At 37.4% G+C, this 21,437-nt stretch overlaps 1 protein-coding gene across 1 annotated transcript in view; it reads right to left on the bottom strand.

Annotated features, from left to right (window-relative positions):
- The window catches only part of LOC150099286 (uncharacterized), a 623,534-nt gene that overhangs the window by 354,305 nt on the left and 247,792 nt on the right, over positions 1-21,437 (bottom strand). The window contains exon 16 of the mRNA XM_090404213.1: positions 3,008-3,043. Coding sequence (XP_090260339.1) covers positions 3,008-3,043 — 36 coding nt within the window. The remainder of the gene's footprint in view (positions 1-3,007; positions 3,044-21,437) is intronic.

The following is a 21,437-nucleotide window of genomic DNA, read 5'->3' as shown; positions in this document are numbered from 1 at the left end:
TAGTCAAGCACTGAAACATTTCCCCTGCATCAATCCTTCAAAACCCTTTAAGCAACTTAAATGTTTCTATCATATCCCCTATTTTTCACCTATCAACCAACTTCTGCAGTCCACACACCCTCAATCTATCCTCATAGGGAACATTCCACATACCACTTACTATCTTGGTCACTCACTTCTAAATCTTCTCTACTACTTCCTCATCCCCAAGAAAATCTGGAGACCAGACCTGAGCACAATAATCCAGATGTGAATATATCAAGGCCTAATAAAGAAGGATAACTTCCTTTCTCTACTTGTTAGTGAGCATTCTTTAATAGCCAAGTAATTTTGTGACCTACCTTAGCAATCTTAGCAATATGTCCTCTAAACTTGAACTCTCTATCTATCACCACCCCTAAATCTCTAGCTTCATCTATTTCCTGAATTACAGCTCAATCAATGTGGAACACATCTTGTAATCGATTTATGCTGAAATGCATACATTTACATTTCTCCACTTTAAACTAACATCCGTTATCTTTTGCCCATACTGATATCATATTGAAATCATCCTACAAGCTCCCCACATTGCCTTGATTCACTATTTCTTTACCTAATTTTGCATCATCAGAAACAACTGAATATTTCCTTTCAGGTTATCTCCTATATGTTTTATGTGCAAATGAAACAGTAGTGGCCCTAATACTGAACTTTGTGGCACCACTAGTCACCAGCTTTTGCCTACATTCTGCTCCTCTGTATATCACTTTTTGATATCTGTCCAGCAACCACCCTCTTATCCACATAACCAGTGTCATATCTGATCCCATTTATTCTAATTTGTGTAACAGAGCTCCATGTGGTATTTGGTCAAATGCCTTTCCAAAATCCAGCAGAATCATTGTGTAGTCACTTCATTTATCCAACTCACCTGTCACCCTATTATAAAAAGTTAGTAAATTACTAAAAGATGACCAACCCTTCACAGAGCCATGTTGCCCCTTTCAGAGCACCATATTGTTATCCACCTATTCTTGAATTCTCCTTTTGACCAATTTTTCCAGTACTTTTCAGTACCAGTACTCAAAAGTACTTCAATACTTTTCAAGGCTGCATGGTGTGGCCACCTTGGTTACAGATAGCTCTTCTGATCTTATTACCAGGTCCAATACTCTTGCACTCCAAGTCCCTTCCATCACATGCTGCCTCAAGTAATTTTCTTTCAGTAGGTGTATAAATTCCATTTCCTTTTTGATATGTGATTTCACTTCCTTCCAATCTATATCTCAATAGTTGAAGTCCCCCCTTCCCCAGAATAATCTCTGAATATGCACTTATACTAATTTGCTGATTCATGTCTTCCAGATCATCCCTAGAACTCCCTGTAAATATACAGCAATTGACTATATTTTGTCTTATTGGCTTCCAGGTTAAGAAATACATGCAAATAATTGTGGATTATGCAAATTTCAGGAGAACAATGAGGAGTCAAGCAGATGTATTGTGCAAGAGGTTCTGAATAGACTGTATGAGTGGGCAAGTGGGTGGAACCGCCAGGTCAATGTTGCAGAGTTTTGAAGGTAAGCAACTGGTATCAATCCGTGGGGGAATTTTGAAAGAGGTAATGGAGATTAGAGATCTGGAAATAGTGCTGGATAGGGGATCTGAAGTTAAGTGGTCACATTGTACATCTAAAGGCATCATGTTAGAATATAGCAATATCCGCAGAGTTAGCCTAGTGGCTATGCGCTTCGCAACCATATGCCTGGAGAAGGAGTGGCCTAGGTTCGGACAGCAGGGTTTTTTTCCACCAGTTTATCTGGGGTTTTTCATCCTGCAAGCAGGCAAACTGGTCCAGTGAACACACACACGGATTACAGTCAGGAATACTGACCCAGCCATAGGTCTGATTCGTCAGCTATGCCGGTTCCAGAGCTCGGATAAAATTTGGGGGGACTGAGATGATGCCGTACCTCCCCGTAAAGGGGACTCACGGCCATATATCATCATATGATTATTATTATTATTATGCCAATGATGAGGAAGATCTTGAACTTGCCATGCAGAAATAAAAATGTAATAAAGAGTTTATGGTTCCACTGTATAAGGACTTGGCGATATCTGAATTATTGTGACAGATTTGGTCACATGGTTTCCATGGGGATGAGGATATAGTAAAAAAAAGAAAAAAAGGTAAACAGATGATTGAGTAAGGTAGTTTCTAGTCTGTGGAATGTGTGGTATGAATAGATCGAAAGAATACAATTTACACAGCCTTGTGCATAGGAGGATGAGTAGGAAGAGAAGATATATAACTGAGACATATAAGGTAGGTAAGGGATTGTTACCAGATTACTGTGGAAGATACTTTTCACAGAATAGAGGTAGAGAACAAGAAGCCATCTCTTGAAACTGTATAATGAGGATATGAGTAAGGAGATGAGGAACAAGTTCTTTTTATGGAGATTGGTTAACAAGTGGAATGCAATAAATGTTATATTACTATATTTAGTAATTTAGTAAATGCTATAGTAAATATATTACTAAATTTACGATAACATTTAGAAGCACTTTTACACTTTTAGGTATAGTTCTAAGCTGTCAAACCACTTTAAATATGTGATGAAATGAAACACTTTAAATAACAAACAGAGATGTCTATTTATCACAGCAATTGTCTTCTATAATTTTAATCAGAACTATTGAAATGGAAGGGAAAAAAACTCCTTTTAGCTTTTCATTTCAAGTTCAAATATTTAAATTGGGAAATGTATCATATTGATTTGAATTATCAATTTTCTCATGAAAAATCTACTAACTTATAAGCAAAATCCTTCATTCACATAAAAAATAAGAACACTGAAACCATCATGCAGTGTATAATGAAATCACAGGTTAAATGGCACCATCAAGCAGCAAAAGTATCCTGATGAATTAGAAGATTAGTACTTATCACAGAAGTTAGGTACAGGGAACAGTAACATGTATACAGCCATGCCAGAAAGAAGATAAAAATTAACCATACCAAATTTCCTACAGTCTCCCAGAAGTCTGCCCAGAACTGAATGGGGGAAGAAAACTTACCTTAATGCTCCAATTAAAAATATTATAACAAAATATGCATTATATATTTTATGAATAAAAAGTTATATATTTTTGATAAATATAAAAAAGTCATTTGATGTGAAGAATTACAGACACTAAAGGCAATTATTTTTTTGATTACCAAAGAAAATCTACTTGTTTTATGAACTCTAGCTGTGAAAATTAGCATTTATTTAGATTAATTAATTAATTTTTAAACTGATTTTTTTCCGCTAATGTTTATCTCTAAATAATACTTGTCATTTCAATATGTTATATATTATTATTATTATTATAAGACACCTCCAAGATTATAAGACACCTCCAATAGGTTCCCTCCCTCAATGAGTCTTGGACTCATTGAGGGAGGGCACCTATTCTACAACTCTCCGCATCCACCACTCAAACTCCATCATCCACCAACTGCATCATCTACACCATCTACTTCTACCACCACCAAAACTAGTATTTTCACATAATCACAAACATCCATACCCATGGTGGGATTTGAACCCGCAGCCTTTTAGCTGGAGAGCGGATACACTAACCACTCGAGCAACCAAGCCAGCATATTTGTGTATAAACAAAAAAAAATCTATACCATTAGCCTTTAATTACAGACTACATGTCTGTAAGATGAGTGCCATTTTTGTGTTTTTGTTTTTAGTTCCTTATCAATTAATTTGCAAACTAAGTCCTTCCCAGCACTTAGTTTGCAAATGTCATTAGGCTACCTTATGTTGTGTTCATACATATTCTATTCACATCAGAAATCAACAACCTTTTTTCAAACCTCATCTGCATTTTATGCAAGTTTTCTGCTCTTTTCAAAAATTTATCTTCCTGAAATAACAGCACCGCCTTTTGGATTCTACTAATAATTATGCAGACAACTTTATTTATATACATAATAAGTGAAAAAATGTTATTACACATATGAACAAAAGTCTTGAAAAACAGAAATAACAAAATTAACCATCTGTGCTGCAGCTGTCATTTTAGTGAAACTGCAACTGAAAGTCACTGATCTATAATTTTATAATACCATATATATTCAATGAGGTTGTATTCCAAAACAGGATTACAAACAGAGATATGCTGGTAAGGTTTTAACACCTGGCTCACTAAAAAAAAAAAAAACTATGGGTTTCTCATTTATCAGAATTACAATCCCCAAAAGCATAATCAAATGCTATGCAAACATTAATTTTGCCAACTTCTTCTTCTTATGGCAAACAATCTTATTAGGTTCACAACAATTCTAGAAATGCAAAATGTTTCTAGATGTTTATTGAAAAATAACATTCTAAAATTGCTAGAGGAGATGATCCCTATATGGAAGTGGGAAGAGGGAAAGGAGGCACAAAACCAAATTACACACACTAGAGCTGGATTTTTCTATCATGATCTACAAGTCCAAATGCTACTAACCATTGTGAATTGAAAAGTGTGTGCCATTCTACAGTTTATAGCCATTGTTGATTTAACAACTGGCACATAAAATTCTTGAAAATTTTAAAACCAGTTAGCCAATACACTGCTGGTTACAGGATTATGTTCATCAAATATTTAAAAGACAAATTAATATGTTCTCATACATGAATACATGACAAAATAAAAGTTCTTGAAGTGAGTAAATTATAAAATGAGTAGTCTGTGATAGTGTCAAAAATTGCAGTCTTTAGTTGTAGGCTAATTAGAATTATAGTGAAGTAACCAAGCCCATGAGCCATGATATTATGTCTGTTAATTATCTGTGTTCTTTGGCTGGTTTGCCTGTTTTGTAAAAGGAAAATTATGCCACTGTATGTAACCTTCTAACTCACCTTCAGTTGAAAAGTTGTTATAAGGGCCTCTCACATTCCCAGATGAGATTCAAACCCAGATCTCTCCAACTGAAAGGACAAATATCACATTATCCATGCAACTACTACACGGCTACTCTTGTGGTTAAGAGTTGATATTATTATCATTATTATCATCAGACAACCACAGAGTCAAAGATTCATCAGGAGAACTTCACTGTCATGCACATCGAGTTTGTGCCTTAAATTCATTCACTGTTTATGCACTCACCAGACAATCAGGTAATGCAGTCCATTTCCCAACCATTCTCCATTCGAAAATGTCTGTCATCTGCTTTCCTACCACACTCTCCTTATAAAACTTTCAAGGATATTCTTTCATTTTATGCCTATTTCTCTCTAATCCAATGTTTTCCAAACTTCAGTCATTCACAAATCACCTTCTCGATTTTTTACCATATCCACTTGCAACCTGTCATATTATTTACTTAATATTTTTCATTAAATTGATTCAGTTTAATATATACAGGGTGTTCGGGATAAATTTGACAGTTTCGTAAGGAAAAAGAAAATCTTCTTTGTATCTATTAAATTTAATGAATTGACAAAAAAACATTACAGGCAGAGTTAATTACAATACTATCAACAAGATTTACTCAAAATAACCACCATTAGCATCGATCACAGCTTCAATTCTGCTTCGGAACCTCGAACAAGCTGATGCTACAGTCTCCCTGGGAAGGGCCGCAAAAACTGTTTTAATTTTATCCATTAACTGGGCTTTTGTATTACTGGAAGTGCGATTGGTGTCTTTTTCAACTGCGCCCCATACAAAATAATCCATGGGGTTAAGGTCTGGGGAGTTTGGAGGCCAAACATTTGGACTGGTGAAGTCGTAGAAATTTTCAGACAACCATTTTTGACTTTTCCCAGAGGTGTGGCAAGGGGCCGAATCCTGCTGCCATACATACGGCCTACCATTGGCTACCCTTGTTATCCAGGGCTTGACTACAGTTAGCAACTCCACGAACAAAGCCCGAATTCCAATGCCAGGGTTCTTCAACACCTGTTCCTGCAGATTTGCGAGGAATTCTGCTGTACGAACGCAATCAGATCGTCTGCTAGGGATCTTTCTTCTTGATACATCCTCGTAGTCACCATTGCAAGTCTCTAGTTCATGCCTGATTGTTTTTACTGTATTCAGGGAGCATTGGGCAGCAGGCGTAATATCCTTATTTTGATGGCGGGCACGAATCATCATGATACAAGTTATTCTCTTCCATGATTCAGGTGGGTTCCAGCTATCCATTCTTTCTGACATCTTGTATATGAATGAAGAAGGGTCCAAACTTTTAAATGAAGAGAAGTGTGTGTTAATACATGTAACTTACGGAAAAATATAATTAATTATAAATATGTCAAATTTATCCCGAACACCCTGTAAATGTAAAACAGTAAAACATGAATAAATAAAATGAAAACAAAACAATCTTGTTCGATTTAAATTAGAATAATAATAATAACAAATAATTTTTTTTTAAATTCTCAAATTGCAAAAATGCATACCAGATCATGAAAATGCATTCATGATCAATCAGTAATAAAGAGATATATGGTTCGATATCACTTAGTTTAAGACAAAAACAAGGTTCAACATCTATGAGATTAATCCTTTTTTTTTTTATATGTAATAGGTGTGCACCATGCATTCCATACCTGCACCGTGCAATCCATTTCATATAAGTGCAAATGATCTTTAATCACTTTTTTCTGATAGATTGGATACTGAGACTTAAGTCTTAGCCAGAATGATGTTAGTCACTTTATGATGAAAGTCCAAAACAGAATGATGTTAGTATTTAACTAGCTTTTGTTTTAAGAAGCTATCTAAAGTGATCTACAGAGAATTTTTAAATAAAAGACTACATACACAGTGATTCCTGTCATCCATATATGGTAACAATAATACCAAAGAAATCAGGGATTAATGTACTAGTTGTATTTTTCACTAATATATATTAATAATGCTTTATGAAAGTTAGGACAACAAACTGTAAGATAGCGAGGGTGAGAGACAGCAAGGATGAAATTACGGTGGACATGGTAGAGATGACAAAAAGGAGCAAGAAAATAATTCAGGATATGAAAGCTGAGTTGGTAAAGACAAAGCAATTGCAGAGTGAAACGAGAAGAATAACAGGTATGTATGGAAGAGAGAGGAAGGCTGGAATAAAAGGTGGCAATGTCCAATGATTTGAGAATGGCTATGTATGAAGATTCAATTATTAGAGGTGTGGTTAATTTATTTATTCATATGGAGTTTCCTCCCTTTTCTCCCCCGTCCCTATTTGTGGCGAGTTGAGCACCCACGTGGGGGGGGGTAAGTATTTACGGCTGTAGATTCGTGTGTGTTCAGTGGGCCGGTTTGCCTGCTTGCGGGATGAAAAACCTCAGATAAACTGGGGGGAAAACCCTGCTGTTAGCCCAAGACCGGCTAACTTGGCTATGGCTGAGGAAGATCCTTAAGCTCCTCACGTCGGTGACAGGAATCAAACCCAGGACACTCCTTCCCCAGGCATATGGTTGTGAAGCACAAAGTCACTAGGTTAACCACGCGGACGGTGTGGTTAATGAAAAGTTGCAACTTAAGATTTGCTTTCCAGGGATAGACTGAGCAGAGTGATTGAAGCATTAGTATTGAGAAGGAAGCAAGCAAAAGAGTTTTTTTTTAGGAGGTTGCTAAGGAGAGTAAAAGATAACAGTGGTTGGAAAGGTAGTCACTGTGTTGCCCAGGTATAGTAATAGGTTGAGATGCAGAGCGAGGATTATGAATGGGATGTTAACAGAGTTGTATGGAGAGAAAATAATTTATTATTTTCTCTTCATACAACTTTTTAACGAATTTGAGGGAAGGATAGATCTATATAAAAGAAATGAGCTACATTAAATGGATTTTGGTCGGGGTCATCTGGAGAAACTGTTGCTGCAAGAGAGAGAGAGAGAGAGTAATGACTGAAGTGAACAGAAGATCTGAGGAAGCAAGCAGTAGTAGAGATGATGTGGAAGAGCAGGAAAGCAAACAGGAGAGCTTGGGAATGCAGAGGTGAGTGGCATAAGTGAAAAAAATGAAAGAGAGAGAGCAAGAGAGAGAAAAGGAACATAAGACAAACAGAGAAATGGGGGAAACAAGCCAGTACTGTGAGAAGAGATGACAAATACAGGAACAGATTGTGTGTGTGTGTGTGTGTGTGTGCGCACGCGTGCATGCGTGCAAAAAAGGATTGGAACGATCAGACATGGGGAAACAAACAGGTCTGAGGAGAGGTGTAACATCAGCGATGATAGAGCAGAGTGGCCAAGGGGAGGAAGGTTATGGAGGAGTCATACCTAAGTGAGGCTGATGAGACTTCCTAAAGAAATAAGCTAGTATGTATGTATGTAAGTGTGTTTACAAATAAATGCCAGAAGAAAATGAAATCAAGCATTAATAGTGTATATTCATCCAAAAATTGTCAGAATAAGTGAGACATGGTTAGATGAGGAGAACATGACATTCTAAACAAATGATGATGTTTTTCATGAAGATAAACGGTACAGGGGTTGCTATTAATGGACAAATAGTGACAGTTGTTTTGAAGCAGTATGGAGTGAGGTGGAGATAAACAGCAGAAACTATCTTGCTGGGTGTTGCTATAGACTTGATAGTGTGGAGAGCAGTGAGAAGGAAATGTACAGGCAAATTGGTCTGGCTAAAAAGAAAAGGGTGATAATTATGGGTGATTTTAATTATGTAACATACACTGGAATGAAGAGACAGTATCTGACGACAAAGAGAATGAATTTCTTGAGTTTTTGAGGGACCTTTAACAGTACATAACAGGAGAGGTACATGAGAATAAAGGGTCTTGAATTTGATGATCTTATCAGAGCATTTATTATAAATGACGTGTTAAATTACCCTCTAGTTGGTAATTACTTGAGTGGTGGCTAACCATATGAGGACTTCTGTGAGAAAGATATATGTGGACCTATAAGAATGCTGATTCTGACAAACCCAGGAGACAGCTTGCAATTACATCATGGAATGAAGAACTGGATGGAAAGGAGATCAATATTATAATTATTATTATTAAACAGGACCTCATGGAGTCAAAGACTCATCTAGGAGGTCCTTTTATCTCACACACATCTCATCATACCGTGTCTTAAACACATTCAAACTCCTTGCAGAAACCACACTCTCAGGCAAGGCATTCTAACCACTCACAACTCTGCACGAAAAAAACCTGCCTCTCACTCCCCTACTCACACCCCCTTTATACAGTTTCCAGAGATGACTGCTGGTTCTCCCCTGATTTCCCACTATTCTCTGTAGACCTTCTCCACCACTGATCCTATAACAACCCCTTACCAACTTGTAGGTCTCTATCATATCTCCCCTCTTCCTTCTCTCCACTAGACTCTGCAAATTACATCTTTTCAATCTTTCCTCATACTCGACATTCCAGAGGTCAGAAAACTACCTTAGTCAGTCGCCTTTGGACCCTTTCCAACATCTTTTCATCCTTCTGAAAACCAGGTGACCAAATCTGGGCACAATAGTCCATGTGTGGCCTAATCAAAGCCTTATACAATGGAACAAGAATCTCGCTACTTCTACACGACAGTGTCCTCCGCATTATTCCCAGAAGTCTTTGTGTTGTCTTCACAATTTTGGCGATGTGTCCCCTAAATTTTAGATCCTTATCCACTATCACCCCCAGATCTCTAATTTCCTCTACCTCAAACAATATATTCTCACCAAGCATAAATTCTGCATCCCATCTTTGTTTTCCAAATTTCCACCATTGAACTCACATCCCCTTTTGCTTGCCTAATCACTCAATTTATTCAAGTCTTCTTGCAAGGCCACAACATCTTCACTACTCTTTATGGTTCGTCCCAACTTTGCATCATCTGCAAACAACTGAATATCTCCATCCAAATCTTCGCCAATATCATTAATATACAAGTTAAATAGAAATGGCCCTAAAACAGACCCCTGAAGCACTCCACTAGTGACTTTCCTTTTCCTGGATATTGCACCCCCATACACAACTTGTTGATATCTATCAGATAGCCAGTCTCCAATCCAATGCACTAATCTAATATCCAACCCCATCTGCTCTAGTTTGACTGTCAACTTATCATGAGGTACTCTATCAAAAGCTTTTGTGAAATCCAAGTATATTACTGTGTATCCTTCTCCTCTGTCCAAGGAAGCAGTCACTTTATTGTAATAAGTAAGTAGATTACTAAAACACGACCTCCCTTTAGCAAATCCATGCTGTCTATCAAAGATTATACCATTGTTGTCAACCCAACTCTGGATCCTAGTTCTCACAAGCTTCTCCGACAACTTAACCACAACACCTGACACACAGATAGGCCTATAGTTTGACGCTTGAGTTCGATCACCTCCTTTATGAAGTGGCATAATCTTGCCTCCTTCCACTCTTTAGGAACTTGACCAAGTGCAAGACTCGTATTAAAAAATATGTCAAGGCAGGTGTCAACTCTCTGTCATATTTCTTCAGAATATGCGGTGATATATTATCAAGTCCCACAGCCTTATTTACATCTAGTTTACTCAACTCCTCAAACACCTCTTGCTCACTTACAGTCAGTCTCTCCTCACCATCATCAACTGCTCTTAATCACTCCATGAAGTCACATTCACAAGATTGAAAGATCTTTATGAACTGCTCATTAAGTATCTCCACCACACATTCTGCAACAGCTGTCTTTATACCATTTCCTCCAATCAATGTCATCCTTCCATAATCATTCTTTCTTTTGCTGGCTACATATCGAAAGAACTCCCTAGGATTCTTTTTAGCTTCATTAGCTGACTGCTGTTCATACCTCTCTTTAGCTACTCTCACCAACCAAGTCACCCTACTTGCCTGGTCTTTGTAGACCTCATGAAATTGGTTACTTCCACTTCTCTTATGCTGCCTCCGCAATGCTCTTTTTCTCTGTATTGCATGCTTAATCTCTTTATTCATCCATCTCACACCTACCTTATTTATCCTTCTCACCCATGGTATACATTTAGACATTGCATCTACAAAATAGTTTTTGAAAATCCCCCAACCTGCATTGATCTATTTTCCAGCTAACTCCTCATTCCATGCTACACCTGCAAGCTGTCTCCTGAGCTCTTCATAATCACCCCCAATTGTAGTTCCACATATACCCTTTTTTCACAGGGGTCCTTGCACTGCTGTCAACCACCCAGATAATCACCTCATGATCACTTTCACCAATTGGTTGATGATTTGACACCTCATTTATAATTACATCCTCCGATGAGATGACCAAATCCAAGACCCTTAATCCTCGTGTGCCCTCTGTTACATACTGTCTGAGAGTGTTATCCCTCAAAAACTCAAGAAACTCATTTTCTTTACTTCCAGTTGCTATCTCTTCATTCCAGTCTATATTGCCATAATTAAAATCACCCATAATGATCACCCTTTTCTTATTTACTTGGCTAATTTGATTGCACATTTCATTATCACCAACATCCTGATGCCTGGTCTATAACAACATCCCACCAAGTATTTGATTTTATTCACCTCTATCTCACACAATACTGCCTCAAAACCACCGGCACTAATTACCTCTTGCATCTCTACTTTATATGGACATAACTCTTTCTCTATCATCAATAGCACTCCCCCTCCCTTTTTACCCCTTCTATCCTCACGAAACACATCATACCTTTCCATCTCTATTCCTGTCAGGATGTCGTCCGCATCTAACCATGTCTCACTTATTCCGATAATCTCTGGGTGCACAGACGCACCGCAGAGATCACATCTCACTCGATGTGATCTCTGCATGCTCGACTGGGGCCATTTCCCTTTCTGCTTCTTCATTTTAAAACCCTTTTCAATTCCAACTGTTTCCTCTTGATCCCTGGTCATCCCATTCCTTTCCTGCCTACACATTCTCAACTCCTCTTGGAGCATCCACCTTTCTCATGCTGTGTACCCTTGTCCACCATGAGCCTCCCCGTTTCCCTGCTCCTTTTGCACACCCATTCTCTCATTTTCTATACTCATACCACTCACTTCCCATTCATTTCCACTTCTTCAATCTCTCCTGTCTTACTCTCCTGCTCTTCCACGTTACTCCCCTCTCGATCTGATTCATTCTCTCTATTCACTTCTCTACTTTCCAGCAGCAGTCTCTCCAAGCAACTCACACCATAACCACTCAAATGCAGTCCATCGCTGCCATACAGCTCACTTCGCCCCTCAAACTCATTCCACACATTAACAAACTGTACTCCCATCTCCTCACACATTTCAGCCCGAATATCATTCATAATCCTTGCTCTCTGCCTCATTTCACCACAATCATACCTAGGCAACACACTGACTACCCTTCCTGTCACACTATTCTCTTTTATCTTGTCAAGCAGTCTCCTGACATTCATTTTGACATGCTCTTTGTTCTCTCTCTCTCAAATCATTTGTACCAATTAATACAATTAACTCTTTTGCTCACTCCCGCCTCATATTCAATGCCTCAATCACTCTACTCATTTTACTGCCTGGAAAACATACTTTGTGCATTTTATCCTCTAGCACACCTTTAATAATGGAGTCGTCATACAATGCCACTCGCTCATCTTTCGTGAACTCTTTCATGCCATCAATATTTATTTTAATAGTTTTGACTTGAATTCTCTTAATTTCATTCCGCATCCATTTCATTTCTTGCTTCATCCAATCCAATTCACCTTCCGAACCTCGCGACACATTCTCTCTATCATTAAATCTTTCTAACTTTCTAACTCTCGACCCCTTCTTCTCACGTTCCCTCTCATTCATCCTTCTTTGTTTCCGTACTTTCGGTCCAACATACATCCAACTTTCACTATCATTCTTCTCACTTTCACTATCATTTATCTTTCTTTGTTTCCGTACTTTCGGACTAACATGCGTCCAACTTTCGCTATCATTCTTCTCACTTTTACTGTCATTCATCTTTCTTTGGTTCAGTACTTTTGTTCCAACATGCGTCTAACTTTCACCATCATTCGTTCTTTTTTTGCTATCATTTATTCTTTCGATTTTTTTTACTTGCAATGTCTGCATCACATCATTTCTACTTTCATTCGTTCTCTCAACTTCGTTTCTTTCCGGCTCACTTTCGTCCCTTTTAACATCCGTTACGGTTGTCAAATCACTCTTTTTCTTTTTTCCTGATTTTTTAACATTTTTTCGCCTCTCTTGCTCACCATCCTTTTCTTTCAAACGTGCACTCGCAACACAATCGGTACTAGCACTTTCTGTCATCAATTTCATATTCACATTCATCAGTTCCTCGTTCAGGTCACACTTCGCGCACACACCCTTCTTCCATCCGCACTAAACATCCACAAATCATTTATGTAATCGAAGGAATACATATAACAGACCTCACACTTAACGAAACGACTGAAATCTAAATTAAAATCATGGAATGACAATGTCGTCGCCATTTTTTTTTTTCTCTGCAGGTTACTAGGTCTAATAATAACGATTTCGTAATTTTGTTTAGGCAAGAAAAAACCCCCACACTAATAATATCGGTAGCGTACAACGTTTATAGCCACTCTTACTTAAACAATTACGCATATATACTTAATTATTCCTAGTAAAACTTATCTGAATCAGGAGCTCTTCAAATCGTGTCCGCAGCACTTGGCCCACTAGCGCCCTCAATATAGATGGTTCTTGACTGTTCACGAAGTGTCTGGCAGAGGCAATATCTGAATGTATTTCAATGATCAGGAGATCAAATAAGGTCGGTGTAAAATGGATGAATGAAGAGATCAAGTATGCAATTTGAAGGAAAAAAGCATTATGTAGGCAGCATAAGATGAGTGGTGGTAATATTTGGTTGCACGAAGAGTACAAAAAGCCAGTAATTAAGGGAACTTACTTGGGAATGGGGTGAGGTGGAGATAAACAGCACTGCTGCTCATAGTCCAGTGCATTATAAGCAGCAGTTACCTAACGAGAACAAAGGAAATCCTAGGGAAGTTATTTCGATATGTGGCCAGTAGAAGAAAGAATTATTATGAAACGTAATACTGGTTGGAGAAAGTAGTAAAATAATAACCACTGAGAAAGATTATAGAGATATTAAATGAACAATTCAATTAATTTTCAAACTAAGTCCTAATGTAAACTAATGCAGAAATTGAGAACAGTAGGGAGGGTGAACCACTGATGGTGAGTGAGCAGGAGGTATATGAAAAATTGAGCAAACTTGATGTCAGTAAGACTTTAGGACTTGGTATACGACTGCGAGTCTCGAGGAGATGTTCCAGGAAGTTAACAACAGCTTTAACTCACCTCTTTAATACGAGTCTTAGATTTGCGTACATTCCAAAGTAGCGAAAGAGGACAAAATTGTTTTGCTTCCCAAAGTGGGTGATAAGATTAAGGCTTCAAATTACAGGCCAAACTGTTTGTCTGGAGTTGTGGTAAAGTATTAGAGAGAGACTAGTGAGGATCAGGATTCAGAACTGGCTTGACAACAGTATGGGTATTCTAAAGGAAGATCGTGTTTTAGAAGTCTACTTACTCACTATAACAAGGTGACAGATGCATTGGACAAAAGGGATGCATACGCAGTGGTATATTTAGATTTTGCTAAAGCTTTTGATAGATTTACACATGACAATCTGAAACAGATGGTGTTGGATAGATAAATATGGTGTCAGTTGAATGAACCTCCCACAATGAGTCTGCCAACTCCATGGAGGGTGTAATAATAATAGTAGTAGTAGATTAGTGGATTGGATATGACATCGCACGTCTGATAGGTGTCAGCATTGTGTATGAGGAAATGATATCCCAGAAGAAGATAGTCAATAGTGGCATGCCCAGGGCCATACTTCTGCACAGATGCATGAGGTTCTAGCTGGGGATCCAAAAAATTAGGGCAATTTAAGTGTCCCAAACAATCAAGGAGGAACCCTGGAGCACTCTAGCACCTTGGGAAAAGTTTAAGTACAGCCCTGGGTGTGCCTCAAGGGTCTGTTTTGGGGCCAATTCAGTTAAAAATTATGTAAATGATATTGGAAGGGCTTGAATGGCGATATTATTATTAGTATTATTATCATTATTAACATTTGACCTCCATGAGTCAAAGACTCATTGTGGGGGATACACACTATTGCACACAATGCTCATCCAACCATGCCTTAAACTGATTCAAAGTATCTACACCCACAACCCATTCAGGCAATGTGTTTCACTCATTAACCACTCTCCATGCAGACACCTACTCCTCACTCCTCTGCTCACACCCTCCTTATACAGTTTCCAGCAATGACCTCTTGTCCTAGTTCTCTCTCCTATTCTATGAAAATTTTCTCCCATGTCGATGCAATAACAACCCCTGACTAGCTTATATGTCTCAACTGTATCCCCCCCCCCTTCCTCCTATTCACGAAGCTCTGCAACTTACATTCTCTCAATCTGTCCTCATACTCCACATTCCAAAGACCACTGACCACCTTTGTGAATCTTCTCTGGACCCTTTCCAACATACCCTCGTCACAATAAAAACCAGGCAACCAAATCTGTGCACAATAATCCATATGAGGCCTGATCAAGGCCTCATATGGATTATTGTGCACAGAAATGGAAAACCTCAACTTTGGAGACAGAGACTAGAAGGAGGAAAGGGCACACAGGAAAAAGGAAATGAAATTTATGAAATTACAGAGAGATAATTACTTAACCTAGAATGTGATGGAAATGACCTGAGTTTGTAAATGGTGGATCCAGTGATAACAGCAGAGAACTTGTCCATAACTAAGGCAATCACTTTGCCTCTGATTGACGAAAGAGATCATGCAGTCTTGACCTGGGAAGCCACTGAGCACATAACATTTTCAATTTAAAAGGCATATATGTGGAAATACAAAGTTGGTGATTATGACAAACTCAGCAGACAGCTTGATGCAATGCTGTGAGTGGACCCTTATATGTATCCTTTACTAACACCCTTGCAGGTTGTTAATAAAGGATGATAGTAATGCACAGGAAATGATCAAGGAGTATTTAAGGAACAGTATCAGACTGCATACCTGAATTAGGAGAATCAGGTGGCATTAAGTGAATGAGTAGTATCATTAAGTAGGAAGAGCAAAAGAAGAAAATGTTATAGACGTACATAAGGAGAAATGTGATCAGAAGGAACTTGTGAGCAATACCAAGCATAGGCAAGAAGGGTGACTAATGTGGTGAGGGAGACAAATTCAGATGATGAGAGAAAATTAACTAAGCAGGCTAAATGAAATTGTGAAAAGTTCTTTCATTATGTGTGGTGAGCAAAAGGAAGAATGATCATTGAAGGAAAACATTAATGGATGCTGATGGTAGGAAGATGACAGAAACAGAAGAAATAGTGCTGTTATTGGGTAATCACTTTGCATATGTATCATCCAGGTGAAGATAATGCACTGAAAAATGTGACAGAGATCATGATGACAATAGTGGTAGATGAAATAACTTGAGGTGTTTAATATATAAAGATATCTCAAAATGAATACAGTCATAGAATGGTCAGAGATATCAGCCTATGTATTAAGAGGTTGCAAGAAAAATGGTGATTTCCCTAATCAGGCAGTATAATTTAAGTATAAGCACACAAGTAACTAGAAAGAGGGTGAAACAATTTCCTAGCCAATTATAAACCTGGAGAGTATCTCAGGAATTGGAGGAAAAGTAATGCTCAAGAGCTGCTTCCTACAAGAACAGACTGAATATTTGTATGTTACAACATTTTCATATTCTCTCTAATAGAAGAGAGAATATGAAAGAAATATACGTCACTAAAAGGATTACATAGGGAACATGTAAAAGATTTTTTCCCAAAGCATAAACAAATGAGGGTGTCGGTTTAATGCAGCAAAATGTAAGGTCTTGAGGTTTGGGACACATCGATGGGACACTGCATACTCTATTGGAGGAGATATACTTGAGGAAGTAGGGGAAACAAGAGATCTGGGGTTGATGATTGATAGAAACCAGAAATTCAAGGGATATATTGCAAAGGTGGTGAAGGTAACACAAAGGATTGCTGCAGTAATGAGAAGGATGCTGACCTGCAGACATGAAAGAGTTATCATTCCATTATATAAGACCCTGATCAGAATACACTTAGACTATTGTTCTTAGATTTGAAGGAGGGGGATAAATTAACTGTGGAAAAGGTAAAGAGGCAGATAGCAAAGACAGTTTCAGGACAGTACAATGTTAGTTATGAAGCTCAGCTGAGGGAATGTGGACTGCAGAGCTTGGTGGATAGAAGAAAGAGAAGTGATATGATTGAGACTTTTAAACTGTTGAGAGGTGGTTACAGGGTTGACACTGGGGAGTTCTTTCACTTGGTTGAACAGTGGGAAGGAGTGATGACAAGGGGCCATCCCTGGAAGTTATGAAAGGGAACTGTGAGCAAGAGAGTGAGGAGTGGTTTCTTTGCATAGAGGGTGGTTGAACCGTGGAATGCATTGCTTGATAGTGCTGAGAGCGAGAATGGTCAATGAGTTTAAGGAGTGGTATGATAGACTTTGTGTTTCCTGGGAGGGACCTCCCACATTGAGTCTTTTGACTCCTTGGAGGCCTAAACAATAATAATAATAATAATAATAAATGAAAGAAAGAGAAGGAGAGAGAGAGAGAACAAGACAGCATAACTTGTGAAAAACACTATACCCTTTCATTTCTATTCCCATTAGAATATCATCTTCATTCAACCATGTTTTGTTTATTCCAACAATTTTAGGGAGAATAGACTTAATCAGTGAAACCATTTCATCTCCCTTACTTCTGACATTTATAAATAAACACAGCAGTTCACTTTTGGATCTATAACCAATCCTACCCAAGCCACTTGTGATTGTGATTTCCCCACCACACCTGCTCTTGTCTAATCACCTTTATCACTGCTCTTACCACATATATCTGCTCAGTCTCAACTTCCCCACCCACATACAGTGGTATCTCGCTAATCCGAACCTCTTTAGTCCGAACCCTCCAGTAATCCGAACTGCGGTTTGAAAGAAAAAGAAATATTTATTACGTATTATTATTTTATGCACTATATTTTTATTTAATAATTATTATTTATTTTATTATTATTACAGTACAGTATTTTTTTTTTCATACTGTCGATTGTACGGTTATATATTTTAGGCCTATTTTGATTTATTATGTATGTTCACGTTTGCTTTTTTATACTGTACAGTGCGTACTGTATTGTCGGCATGAATCACCAAATTTGAAATCAAATCAGATGCAGAAATTATAAATATGACGTTACAGAATGAATTAGAAGACGATGATGATGATAAAGAAGTTGACAGTTTTAATATGTGTATAGAAAAAGCAGAATGATACGCCATTCCAAAAAAATTTGTTGCTAATGTAGCTCTGAGAAGAAGCATTCGAAAAAAGTTTAGCTTCCAAGAAGCAAAAGAAAATCAGTGACTTTTTTTACAAAGAAATAAAAAAAAACTTTTTTGTGTGTTATTATGTGAAACTTTTTTTGTGATGTGTACAAGAAAGTGATATTTTTTACACAAATTAAGTTATGTAATGAACTATGCAATTTTATTAAATCAGAATCCTTAACAAAACAGGTACATATAAAACTAATTTTTTTTACTAAAATAAACTTGTGTACCGTATTATTTTTTAAGTTTTACATTACAGTACTGTAGCTTTTTTTCTATCAGTTACTTCATTTATTTACAGAATTAAATTTGATGTACCATTAGAATCTTATTATTTTTGTCTTAAACGCTAGTTATTATTGTCTCTTCGGGGGAAATTCGCTAATCCGAACGAGCACGGTTTTTATTAGTTCGGATTAGCGAGATACCACTGTACTGATCTATTCCATTTCTATGCTGATCTTCCCCCCCCACACACACACACATACATTTGCTATTACTTCCAACATCCACTCTACCTATGCCTTGTCTTCCTGTTCACCCAGGCTCCTCCCCTCTCATTTCCCTGTTCCTCTTGTATTCCCATTCTCTCTCTCTTCATCTCTGACACTACTACTGTTTCCAATGTCAAGCACTTCTGTCTCTTCAAGGTCACCCTCCTGATCTTTCACTTCATCTCTTACTTCTGATCTTGCTTGCATCACACTGCACTTCCATCTAGCAACAGTTTTGCCAATGCACCCACTCCAAAGTCATTCAAATGCAATCCATCACATCTGTATAATTCCATTCTTCCCTCAAAAACATGCCATATATCCACAAATTGTATTCCCTTCTCCTTACACAGCACCACCAGCATACCATTCATGATTCTGTCTCTCTGTCTCAACTCATCATTGTTATACCTCAGCAACACACTAACACCCTTTCCCACTATACTGTTATCTTTCATTCTTCTTAATAACCTCCTGATATTCATCCTTCCATTCTCCTTATGTCCACTTAAGCCATTTAACTCCCCGTTACCACCACTAATTCTCTTGCTCGTTTCCTCCTCATGTCCAAAGCATGAATTATCTTTCTCATTCTCCCTCCTGGATAGCAGACCTTATGTACTCTCTCTCTCTCATTAACCAATCCTCTAGCAATGGAATCTTCATATACTGTTATTCTCGAATCACTCGTCTGCTCTTTTAGCATTTTTATTTTCATTCTCTTCTTTTGCACTTTCATTTGTTTACACTAAATGTCTAATATCACTCCACATACTGCTCATTTAATTTTTAATTTTGAATAACTGTTTCACCAAATCTTCCATTCTGATGGTTTCATTCTCTCTGATGTCATGTGTCTTTATTATGCCATACGCTAAATAAAAAAAAATCTGTCACTCCAGTAGTCTTGCTACATCTCGTTCTGCTGCACCTTACTTTTGTTTCCTCATTTATACTTCCTTTTACTCCCTTATCTTTCACTCACTTTCACTTCTACATTCTTGCATTCTTTCACTCCCTCAGTCTCACTAGGTTTTGTTCCATTTTGATTTCTTTCAATTACGCTATCTTTCTCTTCAGTCTGTTTCACATTCTTTAAGTTGTAGTCTAATAAAATCTTGCACTTCCTACAAATCCATTCTTTCTCTCATCTCCTGTTCAGTCTCTCTCCACAAACACATCTCCCACATTTACCTATGCATACATATTGCACTAATGACATCCAGCCATTTTTGAAAAGTGTACATCATTAACAGCACTTGATTTTCGCGCTGCTCACCTGGTCACAACAGTCGATGCCCACATGGTTAACCTCGTGAGTACTACCACTGTGTATGTTCAAAGATGAAGCACTATAGATAACAGAACAGATAAAAGATGAACAGATAACAAATAAAAACAACAACCAAAAAAAAAAAAAAAATGACCAGAATAACTCTCAGAAAAACCAGAATAATCAAACATACCAGAATAAACAGTATTGTAGAGGACAAACTACTAGAAGAACAGAGCGGATTCTGAAAAGGTCAAACTTGCATAGACTCACTTTTCACTGTAAAAATATTAATTGAAAAGCAGAGAATTTCAAAAAGAAAACACAAATTGCCTTCATTGATTATGAAAAAGCCTTTGATAAAATTAATAGACAAAAGTTTTTTTTTATTATTATTATTTATTATTACGTGACACCTCTAGGGAGTCCAAAGACTCATCAAGGGAGGGCACCTACTCTATAACTCTCCGTCTCCACCACTCAATCCACCAACTATACAGCAAACTGCAACTACCATCATCATCTACACCAATGCCATCTACTGCCCACCACCACTAATATTTTCACAGACAATCACAAACTTCAATTTCCATGGCGGGATTCGAACTCGCAGCCTTTTTGTCTGGAGACTGGATATGCTAACCACTTGGCCAACCAGGCTGAACAAAAGTTATTTAAAATATTAACCAATCTAAATATACCACACCAGCTCTTACAGTTTATTCATGAAATATACTGAGGAAATAAAACAGCAGACAAATAGAACAAATATCAGAATGGAAAGACATATCAGGAGGAGTGCAGCAAGGATGTCCCCTATCACCTCTGCTTTTTAATATATATATATATATATATATACATATATATTAAAAAGCAATCTGGAAACAGCATAAATCTATTTGGTATACAAACAAACCCAAAAATAAAAATAGATACACTATTATTTGCAGATAATCAAATTGTATTAGTAATATCAGAAGGTGATTTACAGAGATCAGTAAAATCGTTAAATGAAATTTTAAAACAATATATATGAGAATATCAGAAGTAAAAACAAAAATAATGGATTTCAAAGGAGAAAATCCAATAAGAAGTAAAATAGTGAATAGATAATAAAATATTTGAAACAAGTAAATACTTTCAAATACCTGGGATACAAATTATCATATGAAGACGAAAAAGATACTGACATTAAACATCGAATTTTGTTAAAGTAAATTTTCATTATTATTATTACTATATAGGGGGTATCTCCATGGAGTCAGCAGGCTCACTGCAGGAGACCCACA

This window comes from Typopeltis vanoorti, chromosome 14, assembly GCF_054136105.1.
Source record: "Typopeltis vanoorti isolate ZY-2024b chromosome 14, IOZ_Tvanoo_1.0, whole genome shotgun sequence".
NCBI classification, from domain to species: Eukaryota; Metazoa; Arthropoda; class Arachnida; order Uropygi; family Thelyphonidae; genus Typopeltis; species Typopeltis vanoorti.
This window is presented reverse-complemented; position numbering and strand designations above follow the sequence as displayed.